At 36.8% G+C, this 10288-nt stretch overlaps 3 protein-coding genes across 7 annotated transcripts in view; all 3 read left to right on the top strand.

The window, feature by feature from the left end:
• The first annotated feature begins 173 nt into the window (after nucleotides 1-173).
• Nucleotides 174-2783, top strand: LOC107669201 (ATP synthase mitochondrial F1 complex assembly factor 2-like). The gene is made up of 8 exons (XM_016461341.1): nucleotides 174-547; nucleotides 637-681; nucleotides 792-940; nucleotides 1242-1339; nucleotides 1495-1575; nucleotides 1681-1793; nucleotides 1905-2020; nucleotides 2115-2783. The coding sequence occupies exons 1-8, from the start codon at nucleotides 412-414 to the stop codon at nucleotides 2250-2252; spliced, it is 876 nt and encodes a 291-aa protein (XP_016316827.1). The 5' UTR covers nucleotides 174-411; the 3' UTR covers nucleotides 2253-2783.
• A 90-nt stretch (nucleotides 2784-2873) lies between these two features.
• The window catches only part of LOC107669200 (TOM1-like protein 2), a 25754-nt gene continuing 18339 nt past the window's right edge, over nucleotides 2874-10288 (top strand). For 3 of the 5 annotated variants that reach the window (XM_016461339.1, XM_016461340.1, XM_016461335.1), the window contains exons 1-8: nucleotides 5721-5811; nucleotides 6392-6476; nucleotides 6839-6917; nucleotides 7025-7174; nucleotides 8430-8564; nucleotides 8724-8891; nucleotides 8980-9096; nucleotides 9230-9363. In XM_016461339.1, coding sequence (XP_016316825.1) covers nucleotides 5760-5811; nucleotides 6392-6476; nucleotides 6839-6917; nucleotides 7025-7174; nucleotides 8430-8564; nucleotides 8724-8891; nucleotides 8980-9096; nucleotides 9230-9363 — 920 coding nt within the window. In that variant the 5' untranslated portion in view covers nucleotides 5721-5759. Of the gene's footprint in view, nucleotides 2965-3544; nucleotides 3607-5720; nucleotides 5812-6391; nucleotides 6477-6838; nucleotides 6918-7024; nucleotides 7175-8429; nucleotides 8565-8723; nucleotides 8892-8979; nucleotides 9097-9229; nucleotides 9364-10288 lie in introns of those variants that run through there. The other 2 variants (XM_016461336.1, XM_016461337.1) reach the window with 2 other exon arrangements.
• On the top strand, nucleotides 3910-5639 carry LOC107669202 (ATP synthase mitochondrial F1 complex assembly factor 2-like). The gene is made up of 6 exons (XM_016461342.1): nucleotides 3910-3974; nucleotides 4089-4186; nucleotides 4342-4422; nucleotides 4528-4640; nucleotides 4752-4867; nucleotides 4962-5639. Exons 2-6 carry the CDS (start codon nucleotides 4143-4145, stop codon nucleotides 5097-5099), a joined length of 492 nt encoding a protein of 163 aa, XP_016316828.1. The 5' UTR covers nucleotides 3910-3974; nucleotides 4089-4142; the 3' UTR covers nucleotides 5100-5639.

Below are 10288 nucleotides of genomic sequence, written 5' to 3'. Positions count from 1 at the left end.
ATATATATATATATATATATATATATATATATATATATATATATAGCTAATATGTGTGTGTGTTTATTTGTATTAATAATTTGTATCGTTTGATATTCCAGCAATTTACAGGTAAAGCTGTAAGGACTCTTATTTTGAATTATCCCTTACGATCCCTGTGTAGGTCACAGTCGTCAGCTTCACGCTTTGGTGTCACGTTGCTGCCTGCTGTGACATCTCGTGTCAGAGTATTTATTTGCTCTTAAATAATTGAGTTAACCTTGATTATACTTAATACTTGTGTTTTCATATTCTTACTGAAACATGAACGATGATTTGTCAAGTTAGCTGTAACGCCTGATCCGGCTTTCTAACCTTGACTAAATGCTCCAGTACTCTTAAATTAATAGGAATATATAGCGTTCTAAGTATATGATGTTACGGAATATTTGTAGGTATCACAGACAGTTTGGTCAGGGCATTTGGCCATTTTCTTTTCCTCAAGGGCAGCATGTGCCTAGTTTATCAACACACCTACAAAAGGCAAGATATACCAGTGCCACAACAGGTAAGATCATTACAGAAGAGTAACGGTATAGAAGGACAAATCTAATGTGTTGATGCTTGATCTCTTGTTCTTTAAATCACATTTTGCAGAGAGAAAGAAGTTCTACGAAAATGTCTCGATATCTCAAGGTGAAGGTGAGCATCATTCAGTGTTGCAACACACATCTTCAACTTCAAAAAGTAACATGTATTTAACAAAAGAAAAAGTTATGTCTGTTTGAAAATAGGTTTTGTGTTGTCTACAGGGGGTTTGTACGAAATAAACCTTGACAAACGAAAGCTGAAGACTCCAGGTGGAAAGCTGTTCACAGTGTCCAATGAAGCTCTTGCCATAGCTGTTGCAACAGAGTGGGACGTTCAGAAGGACACGCTGAAGTTTTACACCATGCACTTAGTAGGCCATTAGTTAGAGTTCTTACATTGTGTATATTAACTGTGTTATCACCCAGCAGCATTTTTAAAGTTGGAAATAGATGCATCCAACATTATCTGCATACATGCAGCAAGCGATGCCTACCATATCTCAAATCTTAACTGTTTAATTGCTCATCCAGCTCTAATCTGCTCAATGTGACTATAAGGTATTAAGATATTATAAACATTAACATCCTGATTTTATGTAAAACCTTATGTATAAAAACATGATTTGACTCAAATTGTACATATGCTAATATGACTTATTTCTGTCCATACAGACCACCCTTTGCAACACAGCACTTGATAACCCAACGCAAAGGACAAAAGACCAAATGATCTCAGCTGCTCTAAAGTTTTTGGAGACTGACACAATCTGGTATTTTGTATATATTTCACTTGATGGCATTTAATTAATTAAACCAAGATTTATATAACATTATCTTGTAATGGCAGTAAAGGTGAATGGTATTACATTTCCTAAATACATCTATTTATAGTGTGTTTTTATTAAATCAGATACCTTTGTTGTAGTTACAGAGTAGAAGAACCTCCAGGTCTTGTAGAACTTCAGAGAAATGAATGGGACCCTGTAATGAACTGGATAGAACAAAGGTAATTTTGGCTAGATTATTTACACTTTTTAGCTAGATTATGTAATAGCCACAATATATAGCCATCAAAAATGAATGACGTATATGAACATCTTGTGATTTTTAGGTACAATGTAGTAATTGGCTCGTCCACCAGTATAATGGGCCCTCAAATCCCAGAGGAGACTAAGGAGACATTTCGTCAACACCTTAATTCCTACAATTTTTGGTCTCTGACAGGTAAAGATACTGTGGTGCTTTTGCATTTTATGTAAATTGACATTTTACATAAGATTTTGCATCTTATGTGAAGAGGCCTGTTTGAACAGTGCAGGTTTTTTGTTTCTGCAGGGCTTGAGTATGTGATCACTCAGCTGAAATCATTGGTCTTGTCCTTTGGGCTGATTGACAGACACCTAAGCGTGGAACAAGCGGTTCTTCTGTCCAGACTTGAGGAAGAATACCAGGTTTGGTAGCTTTTAGTTTGTTCCAGCTGATTAGTACTTACTGCTTTTTGCCCATATTAATAATTACTGTTCTTCATGTTCTGTTCTGTCTTAGATCCAGCAATGGGGAAATGTGGAATGGGTCCATGATTATGACATGTATGAGCTGCGAGCAAGAACAGCTGCTGGTGCAATGTTTGTGCATCTGTCTTCTGAACGCACAGCTGTCAAGAGAAAAATTTTACAGGACTGATAAGGCCAAAAAGGCACTGTTTGAGACTGAAAAAATTGGATTTTTGTTATCTCTGTCCTGTTTTCCTTTTACAGTAAGCTGCAGTGACACCAGTTACCTAACCAGTAAAATGCCGTTGCTGTCTAGTTATGTTTTGAGCAATAATATAGATGTCTAAGGTCATGATATGTATTATTAGTTTCAACAGCTGCCAAATGGAAAGACTGTACATACAAAATCCCAGTATTTTAATGTCAAAGATGTGAAACTGTTTAGCTAATATATGTTGGAAACCAAAATTACATTTTGATATGTAATCATGTGCACATGTCTGACTGAGGCATCTCATTTATTTTTACTAACCCAGTCTCATGTTTTTCCAAGCAGTTCCCTTAAGGTCAAAGTCACACATTAAAAAACATATATGTTTTTAAGTGCATAGTACGAAAGGGAACTCTGCTACATAACCATTAGTAATATATAACAAACCCGCGGTATAAAGCAAAGTCAGTGGAATCACTGCTGTCCCTTTAATTAGCTGGCATGTCATTTCAATTACTGACTGCAGGTTCGCCCAATAGCTTTGCTGCCCTCAATCACGCGACCAATGGGAGTCGTCCATGGGCAGGGCTTGAGTGTTTACTGTCTCATTGACTGTTAGTCGTTGAGTATGTTGACAAGATGGAGTTCTTGCTGGGAAACCCATATAGTACTCCGGTGGGACAGTGCATTGGTATGTTTTTTTAAGAAATGAAATGATGCTTAAAAATAGTTTAGTAACAAGTTAACGCATAAAGCGATGCATTTAGCTAAGCCGCTGTGTAGAAACTCAACATATGGCTAGCCTATCAGTTAGCTGGCTAGCAGCTAACATAATGCTCATTCATGCTAGCTGATCTAATTTACAGTTACCTCTCAATATGTGCGTCTTAAAATATAAATTTCCTAAATGAATTCAATTACCGATTAAAGGGAGGCGAAGCGCTTTTAAGTAAGCTGAAATACTACTTTCACTTACCAGCTGGTATTAGCCTGCTAGCCAGTGGACACTGCGTTTATCTCTCACACCCAGTTTCATAACAAAAGCTTGAGGTAATGTGTGTAAATGAGTCATACTATTGATCAACTCTTATAAATGGACTGTGTAAGGAAACTGACGGCTTGCTTTAGAAGATAACCACCATGCAAGCACATACTGCGCAGTAGTTTGCAGTTCAGTGTAATGTAATCAGTGCCGATGTTATATCAGATTCTCTTATTAGTGAAAGGCAGTAATCGATTATCTTATCAGTTTGTTTTTTGATCTTTCCCAGAAAGGGCCACAGATGGCTCACTACAAAGTGAAGACTGGACCTTGAATATGGAAATATGTGACATACTCCTCCACATCATGAGTAGACATGCCCCTTACTGCTGATTGGCTACAAGTTTGTTTTGCTAGTCTGCCCGAATCAATTTTCTAAACCCCACCTGTAATCAAATAAGGTATTCATAAAAAGAGTAATCTAACATCATAAATTTATATTTTAAAAAGGCAATCTATTAAATTCTAGTCAATAGCCAATAATTTTAATTAAAAAATAAATAAATAAATAAGAAAACATAAAAAGAATGACATAAGAAGCTACTAAATTCGATTATATGGAAAGGGATAACATATATATATATATATATATAACCATATCTCAAATCTTAACTGTTTAATTGCTCATCCAGCTCTAATCTGCTCAATGTGACTATAAGGTATTAAGATATTATAAACATTAACATCCTGATTTTATGTAAAACCTTATGTATAAAAACATGATTTGACTCAAATTGTACATATGCTAATATGACTTATTTCTGTCCATACAGACCACCCTTTGCAACACAGCACTTGATAACCCAACGCAAAGGACAAAAGACCAAATGATCTCAGCTGCTCTAAAGTTTTTGGAGACTGACACAATCTGGTATTTTGTATATATTTCACTTGATGGCATTTAATTAATTAAACCAAGATTTATATAACATTATCTTGTAATGGCAGTAAAGGTGAATGGTATTACATTTCCTAAATACATCTATTTATAGTGTGTTTTTATTAAATCAGATACCTTTGTTGTAGTTACAGAGTAGAAGAACCTCCAGGTCTTGTAGAACTTCAGAGAAATGAATGGGACCCTGTAATGAACTGGATAGAACAAAGGTAATTTTGGCTAGATTATTTACACTTTTTAGCTAGATTATGTAATAGCCACAATATATAGCCATCAAAAATGAATGACGTATATGAACATCTTGTGATTTTTAGGTACAATGTAGTAATTGGCTCGTCCACCAGTATAATGGGCCCTCAAATCCCAGAGGAGACTAAGGAGACATTTCGTCAACACCTTAATTCCTACAATTTTTGGTCTCTGACAGGTAAAGATACTGTGGTGCTTTTGCATTTTATGTAAATTGACATTTTACATAAGATTTTGCATCTTATGTGAAGAGGCCTGTTTGAACAGTGCAGGTTTTTTGTTTCTGCAGGGCTTGAGTATGTGATCACTCAGCTGAAATCATTGGTCTTGTCCTTTGGGCTGATTGACAGACACCTAAGCGTGGAACAAGCGGTTCTTCTGTCCAGACTTGAGGAAGAATACCAGGTTTGGTAGCTTTTAGTTTGTTCCAGCTGATTAGTACTTACTGCTTTTTGCCCATATTAATAATTACTGTTCTTCATGTTCTGTTCTGTCTTAGATCCAGCAATGGGGAAATGTGGAATGGGTCCATGATTATGACATGTATGAGCTGCGAGCAAGAACAGCTGCTGGTGCAATGTTTGTGCATCTGTCTTCTGAACGCACAGCTGTCAAGAGAAAAATTTTACAGGACTGATAAGGCCAAAAAGGCACTGTTTGAGACTGAAAAAATTGGATTTTTGTTATCTCTGTCCTGTTTTCCTTTTACAGTAAGCTGCAGTGACACCAGTTACCTAACCAGTAAAATGCCGTTGCTGTCTAGTTATGTTTTGAGCAATAATATAGATGTCTAAGGTCATGATATGTATTATTAGTTTCAACAGCTGCCAAATGGAAAGACTGTACATACAAAATCCCAGTATTTTAATGTCAAAGATGTGAAACTGTTTAGCTAATATATGTTGGAAACCAAAATTACATTTTGATATGTAATCATGTGCACATGTCTGACTGAGGCATCTCATTTATTTTTACTAACCCAGTCTCATGTTTTTCCAAGCAGTTCCCTTAAGGTCAAAGTCACACATTAAAAAACATATATGTTTTTAAGTGCATAGTACGAAAGGGAACTCTGCTACATAACCATTAGTAATATATAACAAACCCGCGGTATAAAGCAAAGTCAGTGGAATCACTGCTGTCCCTTTAATTAGCTGGCATGTCATTTCAATTACTGACTGCAGGTTCGCCCAATAGCTTTGCTGCCCTCAATCACGCGACCAATGGGAGTCGTCCATGGGCAGGGCTTGAGTGTTTACTGTCTCATTGACTGTTAGTCGTTGAGTATGTTGACAAGATGGAGTTCTTGCTGGGAAACCCATATAGTACTCCGGTGGGACAGTGCATTGGTATGTTTTTTTAAGAAATGAAATGATGCTTAAAAATAGTTTAGTAACAAGTTAACGCATAAAGCGATGCATTTAGCTAAGCCGCTGTGTAGAAACTCAACATATGGCTAGCCTATCAGTTAGCTGGCTAGCAGCTAACATAATGCTCATTCATGCTAGCTGATCTAATTTACAGTTACCTCTCAATATGTGCGTCTTAAAATATAAATTTCCTAAATGAATTCAATTACCGATTAAAGGGAGGCGAAGCGCTTTTAAGTAAGCTGAAATACTACTTTCACTTACCAGCTGGTATTAGCCTGCTAGCCAGTGGACACTGCGTTTATCTCTCACACCCAGTTTCATAACAAAAGCTTGAGGTAATGTGTGTAAATGAGTCATACTATTGATCAACTCTTATAAATGGACTGTGTAAGGAAACTGACGGCTTGCTTTAGAAGATAACCACCATGCAAGCACATACTGCGCAGTAGTTTGCAGTTCAGTGTAATGTAATCAGTGCCGATGTTATATCAGATTCTCTTATTAGTGAAAGGCAGTAATCGATTATCTTATCAGTTTGTTTTTTGATCTTTCCCAGAAAGGGCCACAGATGGCTCACTACAAAGTGAAGACTGGACCTTGAATATGGAAATATGTGACATAATCAATGAAACAGAAGATGGGTGAGACATGAAAGATGCATGATTTATAGCATTTAACAGGTTGAATAAAGTTACCTCTGTTTTGGCATATTCCATCAACCTTAGGAAACCTACAAACATTGTACAAATCCAGAAGATGCTGTCATTGTTATAGTTGCACATTTAATTTATGGCTGAATGATCATGTCATTCTGTGGCCATTCAAATCCATCGCAAGTCCAGGGCGTTACATAAATTGTATAGTCGTCACAATGTGTTATTTATGGAACCTGGCAATGCTTGCTTGAGGAAGATGATTCATTCTCTTGACCTTGTCAACTTAACTTCATAATAGATTGCTTTTTTGCAGCATGGATGTGTTTAGTTATTTATCTGATTTATAGGCCTAAGGATGCTATAAGAGCTGTTAAGAAGAGGCTTAATGGGAATAAAAACTACAGGGAGGTGATGCTTACGCTGACGGTGAGAGGCGTGCAATGGGAACAACTCTCTTTGCAGTCTTACTTGCATCTAATAATTCATTTTTGTTAGATTGTCCTGTACATTTTGATTTTCCATAATGTGTTCAGGTTCTTGAGACATGTGTAAAGAACTGTGGGTACCGGTTCCATGCGCTCGTCACCACCCGGGACTTCATTGATGGCGTTTTAGTGAAAATCATATCTCCTAAAAATAACCCACCTGCCATAGTGCAGGACAAAGTACTAGCTTTGATACAGGTATGGACTGGATGTTTTGATTGTTCATTAAGGAAATATTGTTGTTTTGGGGTTTAAACGCAACATGAGGAAAGGACATTTATGACGTGAGGCATTTCAAAAAGAAGGGCATGATAGAGAGGGTGAGGAGGTGCATCATGAGGCGGGTTACCTGATGCTCTGTAGTCACGGAGATCCGGCTATTTTGTTGGCACTGAAGCTGTGCTCATTACAACCTAGTGGATCAGGTTACTAGGTTTGGCTCAGATGACCAAGGGTGACTTCAATTTGCTTGGTCTTGCATCTAATGTGATGCTAGAAATTTCTCATTATGAAATTATTAACATGTCTAGAATGGCTTTGTCCAAAGAGAACTAGGCAAGTAAAGTCTGCTTTGCATTTTTGTTTGACATTCAAACAACATTATTTAAAACAGTCACTTTCTCAATATTAATGTTTTACTGTATTTTTGATTAAATAAATGCAGCTTTGGTGAGAGACGTCTTTCAAATTATCATAAAAATCTTGCAACTCAAACCCTAATGTTGTTCCAAGCCTCTACGAATTTCTTTATTCTGTTAAACACAAAGGAAGATATTTGGGGTACATTTTTCGAAATTGAGGGTCAATTTTTCAAAATAGAGATTTATAAATTATCTGAAAGCTAAATAAATAAGCTTTCTATTGATGTATGTATGGTTTGTTAGGATAGGCCAATATTTGGGCAAGATACAACTGTTTGAAAATCTGGAATCTGAAGGTGCAAAAAAATCTAAATATTGAGAAAATCGCCTTTAAAGCTGTCTAAGTGAAGTCCTTAGCAATGCATGTTACGAATCAAAAATTAAGTTTTAATATATTTACAGTAGGAAATTTATAAAATATCTTCATGGAACATGATCTTTACTTAATATCCTACTATAATATCCTAATTTTTGGCTATTGCTGCTACAAATATACCCGTTCTACTTAAGACTGGTTTTGTGGTCCAGGGTCACATTTTAAAGAATGTGGGTTGTATTTTTTTCCCCATACTATGAAAGTCAGTAGCGACTATTTTTTTAATCCATATTATTCAAAGTAATATCTTTTGTGTTAAGAAATATGACAGATTTTTCATTTTTGGGTGAACTATCCCTTGAACAAGGTTTTAAATGTTGAAGTAGAGAAGATCTAGTGTACTGCAGTTATCAACTATATTAATAGCTATTCTAATGCATTTTAAATTACAAGATTTCAAAGCATACATGAAGTTTGCATGTACTCTATACATCAGGCATGGGCAGATGCCTTCAGAAGTAGTCCAGATTTGACTGGAGTAGTCCACGTCTACGAAGAAATGAAGAGGAAGGGTATAGAGTTTCCTCGATCTGACTTGGAGACCTTGTCCCCTATTCACACACCACAACGGGTAGGTGTTGACGTCAGATATGTTATAATTTGTTTATCACACAGGTTATGGCAGCTCCCATTAAAATATTATGCCCCTTATCATTTACTTAACTTTATCGCTTTACCTTCCCTCTTTATCTCTGCACTTTCGTTCATTGTCTTGCTCTGTTGATAATAGCAGCAAAGTGCTCCAGAGTTGGACCAGCAGAAATATAACGCCCCAGTCCAGCCCAAGCCACAGCCTCACCCTGCCTCCGCTCCTCCTTTCTCTGCCCCTGTGACTCACACTTCCCCACAGATGCCCAATCTGCACATGTCTGGGCCCATCAACCCTTCCCCTGAACAGGTACTCCTTCCTTCATTCTTTTAAATGGGATAGATCAACATTTGTTTTAATAGATTGCATAATGATTTAATAAAATATCATTGATTAGATTTGCAAGCTGCGCAGTGAGCTCGACATTGTGCGCGGGAACACTAAGGTGATGTCAGAGATGTTGACTGAGATGGTTCCTGGTGAAGAGGATCCATCCGATCATGAGCTTCTGCAGGTTTCTCATTCAGATTTTTTTGTTTACTTTGCTTGAAAGAGCTACTGAAGGCCACTAGAGGGAGTGTTGGTGCAGCATTATGTTGACCGTTTTTATTATTCAGTGTTACATGGTTTGCTTCCTTTGTTTAAAGGAGTTAAACAGAACGTGCAGGGCCATGCAGCAGAGGATAGTTGAGCTCATCTCAGGTGTGTCCAGTGAGGAAGTCACAGAGGAGCTCCTGCATGTCAACGATGACCTCAACAACATCTTTCTACGATATGAGAGGTGTGATCAAGAACAGTGCATTGACCTTTTCTTTAAAGAGATATTCATCAAAAAAATGAAAATTCTTTCACATTTTCTTACCCTTATGTTAATCTTTGAAACACAATTTAAGGTCATTTTTAATTAAACCTGAGAGGTTTCTGGCCTTCCATTGGAAAACTTACAAGAAGTCCTGAAAAGTTATTAGTGGTCGACCGATATTGTTTTTTTGACAGCCGATATCTTGGAAACCAGGGTGGTTGATATAAAGCCGATATAATTTTATTTATTTTAATTAATATTTAAGAAAATTGAAATCATTTGAAAATGGATTAAAAAATAAATTGTGTAAAATAAACATACATATACTTTAGATCAGTGTTTCCCAACCGGGGTGCCGTCTGTCGAGAGCAGGGATGCCGTGTAAAAAAATCCTTTTGTAATATTTTTAAATTGCTAAAATGTTCAAAAAAGCATATATTATATAATATCCATTTCTGATGTCGCCAATAATTAGAGATGCACCGAAATTTCAGGTTTCAGTTTCACGTGGTGTGACGCTCTGCGTATTATCCCGCTCTATGTGTGTGCGCTCCGCTCAGTCGCTCCACTCGTATACCGTTCATGCGAATCGGAACAGCAAAGTCCACTCAAAAATTGAGCCGACAGGAAATATCGATGTAGTACAGTATTGTTTCTGTCTGCAATAGCCCTACTGTGCTGTAACATGGTGTGGTATATGGGCGACTCTGGTAACGATGCCCTCTCATTCATTGATCTGCTAACCGCTATGTTATGCTCACGTGTTCTGATTATAATAACTTTCTAGAACTAAACATTATTTGGATAATTGGTAAAAAAAAAATATATATATATAAATATCTTAACCCTACTGTTAGACCTACCTGAAAAACTAAAAAGCAATTTATTTAATTCGAAGGCCTGT

This window comes from Sinocyclocheilus anshuiensis, unplaced genomic scaffold (genome assembly GCF_001515605.1).
Source record: "Sinocyclocheilus anshuiensis isolate Anshui unplaced genomic scaffold, SAMN03320099.WGS_v1.1 scaffold220, whole genome shotgun sequence".
Lineage (NCBI taxonomy): Eukaryota > Metazoa > Chordata > Actinopteri > Cypriniformes > Cyprinidae > Sinocyclocheilus > Sinocyclocheilus anshuiensis.
The sequence above is the reverse complement of the archived record's forward strand: the minus strand, read 5'-3'. Positions and strand labels throughout refer to the sequence as shown.